Source organism: Anolis carolinensis, chromosome 1 (assembly GCF_035594765.1).
Source record: "Anolis carolinensis isolate JA03-04 chromosome 1, rAnoCar3.1.pri, whole genome shotgun sequence".
Lineage (NCBI taxonomy): Eukaryota > Metazoa > Chordata > Lepidosauria > Squamata > Dactyloidae > Anolis > Anolis carolinensis.
Genome location: NC_085841.1, coordinates 2,935,338 through 2,954,390, shown reverse-complemented (window position 1 = coordinate 2,954,390; position 19,053 = coordinate 2,935,338). Strand labels below are relative to the sequence as shown.

The window sequence follows — 19,053 nt, the reverse complement described above, 5'->3', positions numbered from 1 at the left end:
GCCAAACTGCATTAATTCTACAGTGGAGCTGTACCAAAATTATCTTATCCTGACTTTTAGAAGTACTTTAGGAAACTGGGTTAACTTTCAGAATCAAATGCCAAATTTGCATAGGATTTTCAGTGTTCTTCTGTTTATGGACGATTGCAGCTTAGCAAGTATTTTTTGTGAAGTCTGGTCCAAAATGGCTTAGAATCACAGAAAAGCATAGAGTTGGAAAAGAACCTCAAAGGCCATTTAGGAAGGAAGACACAATCCAAGCCCACCCGACAGATGACCATCCAGCCTCTGCTTCAAAAACCTCCAGAGAAGGAAGGTTCTACCAGACTTGCAAGCAGTCAGTTCCTCTGTCAAATAGTTTTGACCATCAAGACTTTCTTCTGAATGTTCAGGGGGAGTCTCTTTTCCTGGAACTTGATCTTGAAATAAAATAATAGAATCGTAGAGTTGGAAGAGACCTCACAGGCCATCCAGTCCAACCCCCTGCAAGAAGCAGGAAATCACATTTAAAGCACCCCTGACAGATGGCCATCCAGCCTCTGCTTAAAAGCTTCCAAAGAAGGAGCCTCCACCACAGCCCGGGGGAGAGAGAGAGTTCCACTGCCGAACAGCTCTCACAGTGAGGAAGTTCTTCCTAACGTTCAGGTGGAATCTCCTTTCCTGTAGCCATTGTTCCATTGCGTCCTAGTCTGCAGGGCAGCAGAAAACAATCTTGCTCCCTCCTCCCTATGACTTCCCTTCACGTATTTGTACATGGCTATCATGTCTCCTCTCAGCCTTCTCTTCTGCAGGCTAAACATGCCCAGCTCTTTAAGCCGCTCCTCATAGGACTTGTTCTCCAGACCCTTCATCATTTTAGTCACCCTCCTCTGGACGCTTTCCAGCTTGTCAACATCTCCCTTCAATTGCGGTGCCCAAAATTGGACACAGTATTCCAGGTGTGGTCTGACCAAGGCAGAATAGAGGGGAGCAGGGCTTCCCTGGATCTGGACGCTATACTCCTATTTATGCAAGTCAAAATCCCGTTGTCTTTTTTCGCTGCCGCATTACATTGTAATAATAATAATAAAACTTTATTTATACCCTGCCACCATCTCCCTGCGGGGACTCGGGGCGGCTTACATGGGGCAGCAGCCCAAACAAAATAAGGACAAAATATAAGCAACATAATACAAATCACAATATAAAAAAGATAAAACATTAATACAATATATCAATTAAAACAACAATACAGGATAAAAAATTGCATTTAAAACACATAAATGGTAAGACCGTAATAAATACAGGTGGCTCATGTTTAACTTGTTGTCCACAAGGACTTCAAGGTCTTTTTCACACATACTGCTGTCGAGCCAGGCATCCCCCATTCTGTATCTGTAATGAAGTGTGATTTTTTTTTTAGTTTACAGATGCCATGTTTAACTGTGTTTTAAAAGGGTCAGTATTTCAGTTACTCTGCACTCATGAGTGGCATGGAGAAGGGGGCGGAGCCAACCATCGTTTTGCTGGAGGAGTGCAGGTTTGAAAAAAGAGCAATTAGTCTGTTCCCTGCTGAGGTAAAGAGAAGGCTGATCCTCAGTGAAGGGATCAGGGAGGCTCAAATGTTTGATTTTGAGTCAGTTTAAAATAAGTTTGGTGGCTTATTTTAAGGTAGTCTGTTTCCAGATAAGGAACAGATAGTCTGTGATTGAAATTCACAGGGTGACTGCAGTTTAAAGCAGTAGGGAAAGAAGTGGTATTTTAAAGAGTTTGAAACACCTCAATATAGCTTTGCAACTGTTAATCTAGGTACCTCTGAAGAAGTTACTGTAACCATTAAGCTTGCGCCTGAATAAACGTGTTTTTGCTCTTTCTAACATCTAAGCTTCCGTCATCTATACAGTAGAGTCTCACTTATCCAAGCTAAACGGGCCGGCAGAAGCTTGGATAAGCGAATATCTTGGATAATAAGGAGGGATTAAGGAAAAGCCTATTAAACATCAAATTAGGTTATGATTTTACAAATTAAGCGCCAAAACATCATGTTATACAACAAATTTGACAGAAAAAGTAGTTCAATATGCAGTAATGTTATGTTGTAATTACTGTATTTACGAATTTAGCACCAAAATATCATGATATATTGAAAACATTGACTACAAAAATGGCTTGGATTATCCAGAAGCTTGGATAAGCAAGGCTGGATAAGTGAGACTCTACTGTATTACCATCAAAAGTAACAAGAAAGAAGAAAACCCAAATTTAAAAAGTCTCCTCTCTAAGTAGCCAGTGGCTACATCTTCCAATAGTGGTGGCAAGAGTTGTTAATCCCCTTAACATCTGGTAGCCGCATTATAAACATCTTTACCTCTGGTGGCAGCTTTTAAATAAAACATCTTTACCTCTGGTGGCAGCGGATATAAAATATATAACAATAATATAAATATAATTGATTAATAGAAACTCCTCCACATCTCCGCAATTGGTGTCAGAGGTGGGATTTAAAAAGTTTTCCCCCTGCCTGACATCTTTGCAGTATCATTGCATTTTCCCATGTCATAAAAACATGGGGAAATTTGCTTAAACTGCAAAAGCTGTTTTTTGTGGGAGGGACATCATCCTGTTACGGTTTTTCAATGCATATCTCAACCAAAGCTACAGAACCTGTAATGTGTCCATAATCTGGGGACTGCCTGTGCTCCTCCTGACATCTCTCCTTGTCTCACAGTCCCGTTCAGCTTCGACCCAAACACGGCCACCAGTTGCCTGGCGGTTTCGGACGACCTCTCCAGCATCGGTGCCTGCGCCAACAAGCTGATGGTGGAGGTCCCCGAGCGCTTCTCCACCAGCATGCCCTGCATCCTGGGCTCAAGGAGTTTCTCTGGTGGTCCCCACGTGTGGGAAGTTGACGTGGGCAGCAAGGAGTACTGGTATGTGGGAGTGGCCCGCAAGGCCGACGGCTATTTCTGGAGCATCGGGTGCAATTCCCACCTGGGGTCCGGGTACATGTACCGCATGCAGGGCACCAGCAACAAGGAAAGCCTCTCCAAGGCGGTGCTGTCCGACTCGGTGAGCCAGAAGGATCTGCAGCGGCTGAGAGTGGAGCTGGACTGCAATGAAGCGGAGCTCTCCTTCTACAACGCCCAAGGCGGGGGCCACATCTATACTTTCCACGACAAATTTGGGGAGGTTTTCCCGTTCTTCTACCTCTTCGCCACCGACACATCCAAACCGCTGAGCGAACCGTTCCAGATCTGCCCGCTTCAGGTCCGCATCAAAGCGGACTATCCCAACTGATGAAACCTTCCTCTTTGATTTATCCTTTCTCATAATTTTTTTTCTGCACTCCTTCTTTTCTTTGGCTAACTTTCTATGATGGTGGCATATGAACTTAGGTTTATGTGCAATGGTTCCGTGGAAAAGTGGTTTTAAGTAACTATATGTTTCAGCTGACTAATGTATTTTATGTGTTGTATTTTATGAATAGTTGTTAATGGTTTTAAATGTATTGCTGTTTTATTGATCTGTTTGGCATTGAATTTTGCCGGTTGTTGTAAGCCGCCCTGAGTCCCCTTGGGTGAGAAGGGCGGGGTAGAAATGTTGTAAATAAATAAAATAAATAAATATGAGGCAGCAAAAACATCAGATTGATCCAATTTCAGTGTTTGGGGAATGTAGAGCGAAGGTGCATCTACGTTGTGCAATGAATACAGTTTGACTCCGCTTTAACTTACCATAGCTCCATGCTATGGGAATCATGGGAGTTGTAGTTTGGTAAAGCACCAGACTCATTGGCCGGGAAGGCTGAATATGTGCCACTAAACTACAACTCCCAGGATTCCATAGCACTGAGCCGTGGTAGTCCAAGTGGTGTCCAACTGTATTGATTGTACCGTTTATGTAGATGCACCATAAGAGAATACAGTTAGTAATATAATGTTTCAGAGCCATGTGGTGCATTTACACAGTGGAATTGATGCAGTTTGACCCCACTTTAACTGGTCTGGTTCAATGCTTTGGAAACATGGAGTCGTAGTTTTACAGGTTCTTTAGCCTTCTCTGTAAAAGAAGGCTGGAGCCTCACAAAACTACAACTCCCATGGTTCGATTGCATGGGACCATAGAAGTCAAAGTGGCGTCAAACTGCTTTAATTCTATAGTGTAAATGCACGCCTAATCCTTATGATCCCTGGGAAGGTCACACTCTTGAACTCTGGGTTTAAGACAAAACCTTTCTCTTTTGTTTATCCTTTTTACAGTGATCCCCAAACTTAGACCCAGTAAAGTTAACTGCTTATGGCATCAAACTGATTTAATTCTATAGTGTAGATGATGCCTAGTCCTTGTGATCCCTGGGAAGGTCACACTTTTGAGCTCTGGGTTTGAGACTAAACCTTCACTTCACTTCACTTCACTTTATTTCTTAATTAGTCGCTCTCCACCAGAGTGCTCCAAGCAACTTACAATTTAAATATCATCCCACAATATAAAAACATTCAACATAAAAACATTCAACAGTGACTACTTGGCAAATTAGATCTGATTTACTTAAATGCACAACCAAACAGCCAAACCTTGCTCTTTTGTTTATCCTTTTTACAGTGAGTCTCTAACTTAGACCCAGTAAAGGTAACTGCTTTAGCTAGATCCCATTTTGGTTTTTGAGGATCTAAAGCAAGGCTGCATCTGCACTGTACAATTAGGATTCTGGCACCACGTAAACTGCCATGACCCGATGCTGTGGAAACATGGGTGTTGTAGTTGTACACAATCTTCTGCCTTCACTGCGAAAGGATATGAGAGCCTCACCAAATTCCAACTTGTATGATTCCACAATATTGAGCCATGGAGGCTAAAGTGGTGCCAAACTGTTTTAATTCTATAGTGTAGATGCACCCTTAGTCCTTGTGATCCCTGGGAATGCCACATTCTGATGCTATGGGTTGCAGAATTAAATATGTCAATAAGATCCTATATAGACAATGGACTTGAAAATTGAACTCGCTGCTATTTTATTATTTATTTACAGCATTTATATTTCGTCCTTCTCACCCCGAAGGGGACTCAGGGCGGATCACATTACACATATAAGGCAAACATTCAATGCCTTAACATAGAACAAAGACAAGACAAACATAGGCTCCGAGCAGGCTTCAAACTCATGACCTCCTGGTCAGAGTGATTCATTGCAGTGATTCATTGCAGCTGCTCTCCAGCCTGCGCCACAGCCCAGGCCCTCAATATGATGTGAATCCATTGTGCCTTTAGTCTAAATGTTAAAGGGATTCAGTGGCTTCTTCCAAGACTAGATTCGAATCCAGAGCAGACCTTTTAGACTAGATTGCTGCCAAGTAGCCATTGCCCTTTGAGACATAGCAGAGAGATATATACAAGCGGGACACATGTGCAGCTCACTGTGTGGTCAAATGTGCATGTGCTGCTCATGTTTCACTCTCGGATTGGCACCATTGGACAAGTCCCTTTTTTGGAAAGAGATTTGCTTGATCAGCACCCATGATGTCCCATTTAGGGGCTGATGGAGACTAGCGCATGCGTGGGGTGACTCAGTGGAGCATGGTGCGGCCCACACTTCCACAGATATGGCATTATCATTCAAGGCACGAGAGATGAGGAGAGTGGCAAGGCATGTGCCCGGCACCCCTCCTTTCCTGGAATGATAAGCCTTTCCCATTCGAGCCATGCTTGCTTCATGCGCAGCCGCCACAGCTGGAAGATTGATAGCAGCTTTGGGGAGGGGGAGAAAACAGTCTGGAAATAGGCAAGGCCTTCCCGGGTTTGGCATGATGTCACCGCAACCCAATGAGAACGTGCCACATTCGGCATGTGCTCGAGCCGTGCGGGGAAGTTAACTCTTCCATGGGTTGCGCATCGCAGGAAAGCATTAGAGAAGCGGTTCCTATTTTCCTCGCCATAGTTTCCAGGAGGTAAAAACATCCCCGTTGAATTGCAGTGGCATTGGAGAGCATGGCGCAAGGAAAACCCAGTGCATAATAATTAAATGCTAAGATAACTGGAGAACTTCTATAGCCAAACGGTTCAGAGAAATCCAATACTCTACTTCAAGTTATGTATTACATATACAGTAGAGTCTCACTTATCCAAGCTAAATGGGCCGGCAGAAGCTTGGATAAGCGAATATCTTGGATAATAAGGAGGGATTAAGGAAAAACCTATTAAACATCAAATTAGGTTATGATTTTACAAATTAAGCGCCAAAACATCATGTTATACAACAAATTCGATAGAAAAAGTAGTTCAATACACAGTAATGTTATGTTGTAATTACTGTATTTACAAATTTAGCACCAAAATATCATGATTTATTGAAACATTGACTACAAAAATGGCTTGGATAATCCAGAAGCTTGGATAATTGAGACTCTACTGTATATGACAAATCGGTTAAACCCCTGGCTGTATAGAAATAATGCAGCTCAACCACATAATTTTATATGTTAATTTTATCAATATTTGTATGTATGTATTTTTATCCTTTACCATTTTATCTTGTAAATCGCCTAGAGCATCGTGGATGGAGGGCGATTAATAAGTAATTAAATGATGATGATGATGATGATGATGATAATGCAACTCAAACTGCATTAAATTACAGTGTAGGTCCAGTTTGGAATTCAATTATAATTTCTGCAATGGTAAAAGGAGGGCAATCCACTCCCATTGCCCTCCTTTTACCATTGCAGAAATTATAATTGAATCCCAGGCTGGACTTACACTGTAATTTAATGCAGTTTGAGCTGCATTATGTGGTCAGTGAGTAGACCCATTTAATGCCATTAGAACTGCATTATATGGGTCTATGATGACCACATAATGCTGCTCAAACTGCATTAAATTACAGTGTAGACCCAGCCTCAGAGAGCACGAGAAAGAGGTTTGCTTAAACCAACTCAGAACCGTATTAACATGTTCTGCATATCGATGACTTCCTCCATTATTGTCTAGACACCAATCGATTTCTTGTGTGCAAAAGACAGCATATGCATTGCCAATATAAACTTATCAATAATTTCTTTCAGGTTTGAAAACATGTCCCTGTTATTTGGAACAAGGTTTAAGGTACCCAGATTGAAAGTTGGAAAGTCTTTACCGTCCCAAAGCAGGTTTTGCTCGTTGCGGAGTGCATCTACACTACAGAATGAATTCAGTTTGAGACCACTTTTAGCTGCCATGGCTCAGTGCTATGGAATCCTGGGTGTTGTATTTATTTATTTATTTATTTACAGTATTTATATTCCGCCCTTCTTTCTCACCCCGAAGGGGACTCAGGGCGGATTACAATGAAGACATATATGGCAAACATTCAATACCAACAGACAAACAACATACATTAGACAGACTCAGAGGCATTTTTAACATTTTTCCAGCTTCACGATTCCGGCCACAGGGGGAGCTGTTGCTTCACCATCCAGTAGTGACTGTACTTCCTCATTCCTTTCCTTGTGTTTTGCTGGCAGTTTTATGGTGTTGTAAATTAGTTAAATTAGCCTCCCCGCATAAAGCGTCCCGAAATTTCCCTAATTGACAGGTGCAACTGTCTTTCGGGGCTGCATAGGTCAACAGCAAGCCGGGGCTATTAATGGTCGGAGGCTTAACCCGACCCGGGCTTCGAACTCATAACCTCTCGGTCAGTAGTGATTTATAGCAGTTGGTTACTAGCCAGCTGCGCCACAGCCCGGCCCCTTGTAGTTTGGCAAGACACTCTTTAGAAGGGAAAAATGAAAGACCTTTTAAAACTACAACTCTCAGCATTCCACAGCATTGAGACATGGAAGTTAAAGTGGTATGAAACTGCATTCATTCTGCAGTGTAGATGCACCCAAACAGCCAGGTAAGAAGCAATACTTGCTGAAATCCCCATTTTAAAAGTACAGCAACCTTCTTCAGTTTTAATCTTTTTAATCGTAAGCATCAACAGAGTGCCCTCATTTGAATACCTGCTTCTCCCCACATTTATTTTGGATCCTTAGAAATAGGAAAGATATTTGGAATTGAGGAGCACCGTGCTCAAAGCTCCTTGGAATTGCTTGCAAAGTTTTTGTTTGTTTTGGTTTATTTATATATATATATATCTACAGAGGGACGTTCCCTTTTTTGCTCCTAGGAGTAGCTTTCTATGGAAGGAAATAGGTTTTCCTCCATATGTTGTTGTATTGCATGTCCCAGCAGCTCTGGTGAGTAAAGAGAAATGCTCTGGGTTGTAGTCCAACATCTTCTGGATAGCTGTATGGTTCCTGTCGTTGTTTAAGTACTGCCTTTTTGGTAATACGTTTTGCAAACTGGAGCCAGTTTCCATCCAGCCTTGAAGCAGCTTTCCAAACCATTAAATAATTGGAAAGCGATTTATCTTCCATGCAGCTATATCAAACTGCAATTGCCTTGTTTGGACATCCTATTTTTAGTTCTCCATATTTCTGGGCCTCTGGTTGTCATGTTTGACCATTCTTTCAGGACGTTTGGATTTGTCTTTTGATCTGCTCCATATTGCCACACATGTCTTATAGTTCGCTTATATGAGAAAGCCTTAAAACTTCGTGCACTTTTTTGTACAATTTGCTCTTTCCAGACTACTTTTGAGTATAGTTTATTGCTCTTCAGGAGACAGCACTGCTTTGCATCATTGCTTGTATGAAAAAATAAAATAGCATGTATTAAATGTTTGGTCTGAAAAAGGGTTTAATATATAATGAGTTTTATAAAAGCATGTTTGAAACACTTTGTCAGATCCTATTTATTTAATCCATTTGTTTATATCCTGGCTTTTCCCCCAACGTGAAACACAGAAGTGGTTTATAGTATAGATTACAGAAACAGAAAGACAAGTCAAATTATGGAGAGTTGTATCTAAAACAAAAGAGAGTTTCTAAAACAGATGGCTTACCATCTGGAGAATGGTTTCGAGCAGCAGAAGGCGTGTCTATGCTGTAGAGCTAATGCAGTTGGATACCACTTCAGTGCTATGACTCAATGCTATGGAACCCTGGGATTTGTAGTTTGCCTCTTTGGTGGAGAAGGCTAAGCCCTTTGTGAAACTACAACTCCATTAGCATTGAGCCATGGCAGTTGAAGTGGTGTCAGGCTACTTTAGTTCCAAAGTGTAAATGAACCCTAAGTCTGTGAAAGCTTATCCTGTGACCTCTTTCTTGTTGGTGATGAATAATGTGAGGTGGTTAAATTGAGACACTTACAGCTCTCCGTCTCAATTCTCCCCTCGGTTCGGCAACTTAGCATCTGCTTAGAAGCACGAACAAATAAACAGACATAGCTACCTGCCCATCCTGGCAGTAATTGGCTTTATTTACAGCTATGTACATAAGTGCAGCCAGATCATTTATTTATTTCCGATATTTCTACCCCGCCCTTCTCCCCGAGGGGACTCAGGGCGGCTTACACAACTAGCAGGATCACTACCAGTATATCATAATACAATAAAATAATACAACAATTAAAATAGTTAAGTAACATAGTAAAATACATTATATAAAAGAGTTAACACAGTGCAACGCCGAATATATATGCCAGTCATCCATCAGACCTTGTGCAAGAGCCTTAATCCAATCCATGTCAATGCTAACTGAGTTCATTCATTAAACGCTTGCGCACATAGCCAGGTCTTCAGCTTCTTTCTAAACCTCAGAAGGGAAGGAGCCTGCCAGATGTCACTGGGGAGGGAGTTCCACAGCTGAGGAGCCACCACCGAGAAGGCCCTGTCTCTCATCCCCACCAGCCATGCTTCTGAGGCTGGTGGGATCGAGAGCAGGGCCTCCCCCGATGATCTAAGAGTTCTAGAAGGCTCATAGGGGGAGATACGTTCGGACAGGTAAGTTGGACCAGAACAGTTTAGGGCTTTGTAGGTCAAAACCAGCACTTTGAATTGGGCTCCGTAGCATATCGGCAGCCAGTGGAGCTGACGCAACAGAGGAGTGGTGTGCTCCCTGTAAACCATCCCAGTTATTAATCTCGCAGCCGCCCGTTGTACTAATTGGAGCTTCCAGGCCGTCTTCAAAGGCAGCCCCACGTAGAGCGCGTTGCAGTAATCCAAACGGGGTATAACCAGAGCGTGGACCACCGTGGCCAAGTCAGACCTCCAGCTGGGTCACAAGTTTCAGTTGTGTGAAGGCTCCCCTGGCCACCACCGAGATCTGGGGCTCCAGGCTCAGCGATGAGTCCAGGATCACACCCAGACTACAAACCTGCGTCTTCAGGGGGAGTGCGACCCCGTCCAACACAGGCTGTAACCCTATTCGGCCCTATGACTGAACAGGAGGACCTCTGTCTTGTCTGGATTCAATTTCAATTTGTTGACCCTCATCCAGTCCAACACAGTGGCCAGACACCAGTTCAGGACCTGGAAAGCCTCCTTAGTGACAGGTGGGAAGGAGTGACAGAGCTGGACATCATCTGCGTACAGATGACACCAGACCCCGAAACTCCGGATGATCTCTCCCAGTGGTTTCATGTAGATGTTAAACAACATGGGGGACAGTACTGAACCCTGCGGGACCCCACAAGTGAATGGTTGTGGGGCCGAGCAGGCGTCCCCCAATGACACCATCTGGGAACGACCCTCCAGCAAGACCCATCCCGGCAGAACAGTACCTCCAAGACCCATCCCGGCAAGGCGCCCCAGAAGGATACCGTGATCGACGGTATCGAAGGCCACTGAGAGGTCCAGCAGAACCAGCAGGGACACAGGGATTAATGGCAACTAGAAAGAATCCTTATCAGTAAAGTTAGCACCTCCCAAATTCCATTCTCTGTGACTATGTCAGCACAAAAGGAAGCTGCTCGATGCAGTAAATCTTAACTCTATGCAATTAACTATTTCTGTACTGGAATCCTTACCAAAGCACACACATATTCACTTTAACAATGAGTGTACATTTCACACACTACATTAACCATTACTCTGATATTTCTGTGGTCCATCTGCTATTTAACACCAATTTAACTGCCATGGATAAATGCTACAAAATAATTGTTCGGAGGGATTTTTATTTATCAGCTCATTCCAGATTTTCCTTTCAAATCACTAACTGCTATTTATATTTACTCCTCAGTTGGTTTTCTTAACACACATTTTTAGTCTATTTTTTGCTCCACTAGCTTTCATTGATCCATCTCAGTTGCCGGTTAGTAATACCATATCATCAGCAGGGGCCGGGCTGTGGCGCAGGCTATTGAGCAGCTGCAATAAATCACTCTGACCATGAGGTCATGAGTTCAAGGCCAGCCCGTGGCGGGGTGAGCACCCGTCAATTAAAAATAAAAAATAGCCCCTGCTCGTTGCTGACCTAGCAACCCGAAAGATAGTTGCATCTATCAAGTAGGAAATAAGGTACCACTTATAAAAAAAGTGGGGAGGCAAGTTTAACTAATTTACGACGTTGGAATGAGGAAGTGCTGTCAGAGTGGATGATGAAGCAGCTGCTCCCGCCTGTGGCCAGAATTGAACATCCCCTCAGGAGAAGGTTAAATTGCCTCTGCGTCTGTCTGTCTCGGTCTCTGTTTGATGTGTTTATGGGCATTGAATGTTTGCCCTATGTGTTATGACTGCGCCTTCAGGGACTGTGGATGATGGTGGTGGGATCAGGAGAGGAAGGAAAAACCCTCGCGAGGAGGGCTCATTGGAGGATTTGTACAGAAAGAGAATTAGGGATCTCAATGAGGAGTCTTCTGAGGAAGATTCAGATGGGGAGTTTGTGGAAGAAATGGATGCTGGGGAACAGGTGGTGGCTGAAGAAGTAGGCATTGACTGGGTACGGGCACCGGAGATGCCTGGGGAGGAATCGGGGCCCATGGATACTGCTGACACTGGGGAAGCTTGGGTGTCTTCAGAAGCAGACCCCACTTGGGCTGCTTGGAGGAGTGAGGATGGATCCCCGGTGTGCACGGTGTTGGGCGTGGGCAGGTTGATTGGGATTCTGATGAAGAATTAGGCACGCCCGGCCCACGAGCTTTAGCTGTGTGGAGTTCTGATTCGGATTAAGAATTTGGGACACCTGCTCTTTGGGCGTTGGTGTTTGGACACCCAGGGAAAATTGGGATAAATTGGGAATGTTTAGTCACTTCACTTTGCGTGTGGCAAGGTGTTGCTGGGCGCCACTGGGACTCCTGTATGTGTTAAAGAAGACTGGACTGGGACTTTGCTTCAGATGTAAGTTAAGCTTAAGCAGCGGAGAGAGAAAAAGAAAGGGTCTGAGGCCAGGAATTGTGGGAGTTGAAGTTCAAAACACCTGGAAGGCCGAAGTTTGCCCATGCCTGCTGTAGAAGCTTCTGATCTGCTGAACTGCTGCTATGCAGCTGTTATTTGTGTTTTCCCACTCTTAGCCAGAAGTTGATGGTTCCAATTTGTTCAACAAAGGCACAAGGGTGCTAAGCAAATTGTGATCAATATCAATCAGTGTGCCAACTAAGTCACACCACCAGCTTTTGTGGTGCAAGAGAATGTATTAGTGGCATTGTCTTCCACTGTGTGCCTCCTTTGTTTCTTTCCCTTTTTGTCTTCTTTGTTAGCTGGAAAAAAAGCAAGCTTTTTGAAAATGCAAATTTGCAGATCAGCTGGTTTGGAAATCTGGGATTTCTTTCATTCGAACATAAAAAGTGACTGGCAAACACAAACGTTGGCATCTCCTGTGAATTTTATCCTCCCAAAACTCAGTTAGTTACCAACTTCTGTTTTTAAAAACAAACCAATAGAAATGCATTTTTCAGGATTTGGGCTGGGGTGCATCTGCACTGTAGAGTTAATGCAGTTTGACACCAATGGTGCAATACGATAGAATCCTGGCAATTGTAGTTTGGCAACTTTAGCCTCCTCTGCCAAAGATAGCTGATGCCTCCTAAAACTATAGGTAATTTTGCCAGTTCTTTCCTCTGCAATATACCATACAGCACTGGAAATAGTTGGTGGCCTCCCATCCAAGTGCTAACCAACCCTGACTGCTTAGCTTCCAAGATCAAACAGGATCTAGTGCTTTTAGGATACTGGAAATCTCTTCTGAATAAATCTTCTGGAGAAGAAAAATTTAGGATAGAGGCCATACAATGCAGTTTGAAAGTGCATTTTATGGCAATGTAGATGGAGTCATAGATTTAATTATTATGCACTAGAAGGTGCATAATAATAGGAATGTGATTTTGTTCTGATCTGAGAGTTGGAATAAAACATTGGGAGGTCAGGGTTCAAATTGTTACTGAAATAAGGTCACAACGACTTCTGTTATAGAACTCCAATATGCTGATGATAGTGCTGTCTGTGCTCATTCAGAGGAAGGCCTACACGCCCCTTAAACATCTAATAGAGGGTCAAATAGAGGCACAAATAGAGGGTAAAAGGGGAAAACGTGGTGAGAGGAAGAAGGTGTTTTGGGCAAACCTGCTCTAGAAATGGAATAACAGTACATATAGCCAAGTATGTAGTTTTGGGGAAATGCTAGTTATACATCATCATCATTATTATTATTGAAAAGAGCTAATGAAATAATAATAATAATAATAATAATAATAATAATAATAATAGCTAATGGAATAACAGTACATATAGCCAAGTATGTAGTTTTGGGGAAATGCTAGTCATACATTATTATTATTATTATTGCAAAGAGCTAATAAAATAATAATAATAATAATAATAATAATAATAATAATAATAATAATGCAAAATGGAATAACAGTACATATAGCCAAGTATATAGTTTAGAGGAAATTATGGCATACAGTTATCATCACTGAATACAACTATTGCAGAGGCTGGATGGCCATCAGTTGGGAGGGCTTTGGTTGTGTCTTGCTTCCTGGCAAAAAGGGGTTGGACTGGATGGCTCTTGGAGTCTCTTCCAAATCTAGGATTCTGTGATTCTTGTTCCTTTTGGGAATTGATGTCCTCATTGCGAAAGAAAGACCATGAGGATCCAGGATAAGTATCTACAGTCACTAATGTGATAAATGTAATTTGTGAATTGATTTAAGAACTTGGAAAGGATTCCAAGGGTCATGTAATCCATCCTTTGTCATTGTAGGTCATTTCCAGAAATTACGAAAGAAACTTTCCAAATTGATGCTACCATTACCAGCCAGGCTGCCATAAATAAAATATGTTGTCGAAGGCTTTCATGGCTGGAATCACTGGGTTGCTGTGAGTTTTCCAGGCTGTATGGCCATGTTCCACTCTAACAATTACCATGTCAGACTACACAGAGAAGCCATTGAAATCCACAAGCATGTGGACAATTTCAACATATAAGGCAAACATTCAATGCCATATACACATAGAACAAAGACAGAGACAGACGCAGAGGCAATTTAACCTTCTCCTGAGGGGATGTTCGATTCTGGCCACAGGGGGGAGCAGCTGCTTCATCATCCACTTCCTCATTCCAATGTCGTAAATTAGTTAAACTTGCCTCCCCACTTTTATAAGTGGTACCTTATTTCCTACTTGATAGATGCAACTATCTTTCGGGTTGCTAGGTCAGCAACGAGCAGGGGCTATTTTTTATTTTTAATTGACGGGTGCTCACCCCGCCACGGGCTGGCCTCAAACTCATGACCTCATGGTCAGAGTGATTTATTGCAGCTGCTCTACAGCCTGCGCCACAGCCCGGCCCCATGTCGTGGACTCCAGTTTGTGGCCCCATTTCTTAAGGTTGGCTCTGCATCTCGTGGTGCCCGAGCGCAGTCTGTTCAGTGCCTTCCAAGTTGCCCGGTCTTCTGTGTGCCCAGGAGGGAGTCTCTCATCCGGCCTCAGCCACTGATTGAGGTTCCGTGTCTCAGCCTGCCACTTTTGGACTCTCGCTTGCTGAGATGTTCCTGTGAGAATCTCTGTAGATCTTAGAAAACTATTTCTTGATTTAAGGCAATTTCAACAGAAAGGAAGAAGCTATGAAAAGGAACAAAATCTGGCCTTCAGTTTTTTAAAAGTCTAAAATCGGAGCACTTGATGAACCAACCTGGGCACAGCATATTATTATTTGAGAACACAGAAATGCCACTCTAACAACCAACATGTCAGATGACACAAAGAAGCTACTGAAATCCACAAGCACGTGGACAATATCAACAGAAAGGAGGAAACCATGAAAATGAACAAAATTTCATTTTGTTCATGAAATTCATGGGCCCGGGTTGTGGCGCAGGCGGAAGAGCAAGCCAGCTGCAATTAACTGCAATGAATCACTCTGACCAGGAGGTCATGAGTTCGAGCCCCGCTCGGAGCCTATGTTTGTCTTGTCTTTGTTCTATGTTAAAAGGCATTGAATGTTTGCCTATATGTGTAATGTGATCCGGCCTGAGTCCCCTTCAGGGTGAGAAGGGAGGAATATAAATGCTGTAAATAAATAAAATAAATAAAATCTGTCTACTAGTATTTAAAAAAAACTCTAAAATCAGGACAATAAATAAAGAACAACACTAAAAAAAACAGGAATTCAAGACAGGAGACAATCAGGGCCAGCTAACACCTCCCAACAGAGGATTCCTCCAGGCAAGAAGCAGCCAGGCTTTGAAGCTGCAAGGCCATTCAATGCTAATCAAGGTGATCAATTGCAACATTCACACTTGCCTCCAACAGACAAGAATTATTTCTCCCACCCTGGACCTTCCACAGATATATAAACCTCACTTGCCTAGTTTCCAACAGGCCTCACAACCTCTGAGGATGCCTGCCATAGATGTGGGCGAAACGTCAGGAGAGAATGCTTCTGGAACATGGCCAGACATCCCAAAAAACTCACAGCAACCCATAAATAAAACATTTTACCTATCAAAAAATAAAGTATGAAAGATATACCGCTTTACTATTTCTTGTGGTTTATTTGTTTAGTCTCTTCCAACTTTTCATGACCTCCTGGTTATGTGGCCAAGGCACTATTTCTTAGTTTACTGCATTCCATTATTTCCCATTGGCCAATACATTTGAGAATTAATCACTAAATGTTTACCAATAGCCTATTTAACGATAAAACCTGCAAGGTTCTTGCAAAGCCCCAAGGATATTGTGTCAGTGTTTTGGAAGTTAGTTTAGAAATCCTGGCAACTGGCCTCATATTAGAGTGAAGTCATCCATTTAGGTCGTCAGCTGATGCATTTAAGGGTGATGTACTTGAAGTGACCCAAATCCATTTCTTCTCAAGATATTTTTTGCCTTTTTGTGGTTCAAACGATCTCGGAATAATAGGATGATAAAGGCACTGAATGCTCCTGCGTTCACCATCGCACAACTTTGCTACGAAAATAAAATCAAACAATTAATATATTGAGAGTAAATGTCCCATGTTGGGTTTAATTAGCAGGGGAGAATGGATTCCATGTCAGTAAGGAATGAATCCATTCTGGATTTTAGTCTGAATTTTAAAGAGACCTACCTATATACATATGTATAGGTTGCAAGCTTTCAGTTGTACTGTTTTAATCTTGTGATCCACTTGAAGTCTCATTTAAGAAGCAAAGCAAAATAATAAAAATAATAATAAATAAAATGATTCTGGAGAACTGTAAAAGCCGAAAAGCTAATCTTCACATGACGTGGATTGACTACAAAAAGGACTTTGACTCACTCCCACACAGCTGGATCATCAAGTGCCTGGACGCCATCGGGATTAGGAAAAACGTTGGCACCTTTATTGAAAACATGATGGAGCACTGGAAAATTGAACTGTTTGTTGGAAATGAAAGCTATGGACTTGTCAACATCAGAAGAGGAATTTTCCAGGGAGATTCATTGTCCCCTCTGCTTTTCACTATTGCCATGATAGCTCTGTCAACAATCTTACAAAAAACAAGTCTCGGCTATCAAACATCTAAGAAATCTCACAAAATTTCGCATCTGATGTACATGAATGACCTGAAGTTGTATGGGAAAAAGGAAACTGAAATCCAGCATATCTATCTTGTTTGCTGTGTCATAAAATAATAATAATAATAATAATAATAATAATAATAATAATAATAATAATAATTGTTATATAGTAATAATGCACAGCTGTTGTAAGAAAATTGCACAGACAGACTACAAACAGAGGCACAACTATGTGGCCCAAATGATTCATTAGAACTTATGCCTCAAGTACCACCTCCCAGCAGCAAAGAACTGGTGGGATCACAAACCTGCAAAAGTATTGGAAAATGAGCACGCAAAGATACTGTGGGACTTCCGAATCCAGACTGACAAAGTTCTGGAACACAACACACCAGACATCACAGTTGTGGAAAAGAAAAAGGTTTGGATCATTGATGTTGCCATCCCAGGTGACAGTCGCATTAACGAAAAACAACAGGAAAAACTCAGCCGCTATCAGGACCTCAAGATTGAACTTCAAAGACTCTGGCAGAAACCAGTGCAGGTGGTCCCAGTGGTGATGGGCACACTGGGTGCCGTGCCAAAAGATCTCAGCCGGCATTTGGAAACAATAGACATTGACAAAATCACGATCTGCCAACTGCAAAAGGCCACCCTACTGGGATCTGCATACATCATCCGAAAATACATCACACAGTCCTAGACACTTGGGAAGTGTTCGACTTGTGATTTTGTGATATGTAATCCAGCATATCTATCTTGTTTGCTGTGTCATAATAAAATAATAATAATTGTTATATAATAATAATAATAATAATAATAATAATAATAATAATAATAATAATAAAATTAATATATATTTTCTTCTTTTAAAAGCCTGCATGAATGGAAAGAAAGATGGGATGGTAATAATAATAATAATAATAATAATAACAATAATAATAATTGTTATATAATAATAGTATACATTTTCTTTTTTTTAAAGTCTGCATGAATGGAAAGAAAGATGGGGATGGTAGTAGTAGTAGTAATAATAATAATAATAATAACAACAATTGTTATATAGTAGTAGTAGTAATAATAATAATAATAATAATTATAATTATAATCTGCGCACATCATCTGAAAATACATCACACAGTGCTAGACACTTGGGAAGTGTTCGACTTGTGATTTTGTGATACGAAATCCAGCATATCTATCATGTTTGCTGTGCCATACAATAAAATAATAATAATAATAATAATAATAATAATAATAATAATAATAGTTATATCTTAATAATAATAATATAAATTTTCTTCTTTTAAAAGCCTGCGTGAATGGAACGAAAGATGGGGATGGTAATACAGTAGAGTCTCACTTATCCAATGTTCTGGATTATCCAACGCATTTTTGTAGTCAATGTTTTCAATGCATTGTGATATTTTGGTGCTAAATTCATAAATACAGTAATTGCTACATAGCATTAATGTACAATGAACTACTTTTTCTGTCAAATTTGTTGTAAAACATGATGTTTTGGTGCTTAATTTGCAAAATCATAACCTAATTTGATGTTTAATAGGCTTCTCCTTAATCTCTCCTTATTATCCAACATATTCACTTATCCAACGTTCTGCCGGCCCGTTTGCATTGGATAAGTGAGACTCTACTGTATGTCTATTTTATGCCTGGACCTCATAGCTTTAAAAGCTAAATGCCTCCTTTGTATTGAAAGCAAATGCTCCATTTTGATGTTTAATAGACTTTTTCTTACTCTCTCCTTATTATCCAACATATTCGCTTATCCAACATTCTGCTGGCCTGTTTATGTTGGGTAAGTGAGACTCAACTGTAGTAATAAGAATAATTGTTATATAGTAATAGTAATAATAATAATAATAATAATAATAATAATAATAATAATAATATGCATTTTCTTTTTTTAAAAGCCTGCATGAATAGAAAGAAAGGACATGGTGATGGTCGCTTTTGATCATAATCAAATGATGATGCTTTATCCCCATAATCACTTGGTCGAACATGGGAAGAAGGGTGTGGGGTTTAACTAATCCGCAATGGAAGACGTCATGGTTTTTAACAAAGCCGGGGGTGCTTGTAAATGCTCCTGGCGCATCCTCCCTGCTTCCCTCCCTCTTTCCTGCATCCGAAGCTCCTTCCTTGAAAATAGCATCCCTTGTGTGACATCATCCCTGGACCACTTGGCTGACTTCAGCCCCATCGGATGCGGGCCA

The 19,053-nt window shown here is 41.5% G+C and overlaps 1 protein-coding gene across 2 annotated transcripts in view; it reads left to right on the top strand.

Moving 5' to 3' along the window:
• Window positions 1–8,731, top strand: part of trim35 (tripartite motif containing 35) — a 33,272-nt gene extending 24,541 nt beyond the window's left edge. For both annotated transcript variants that reach the window (XM_062969264.1, XM_003227910.4), the window contains one exon: window positions 2,708–8,731. In XM_062969264.1, coding sequence (XP_062825334.1) covers window positions 2,708–3,276 — 569 coding nt within the window. In that variant the 3' untranslated portion in view covers window positions 3,277–8,731. The remainder of the gene's footprint in view (window positions 1–2,707) is intronic.
• Window positions 8,732–19,053: the final 10,322 nt, after the last annotated feature.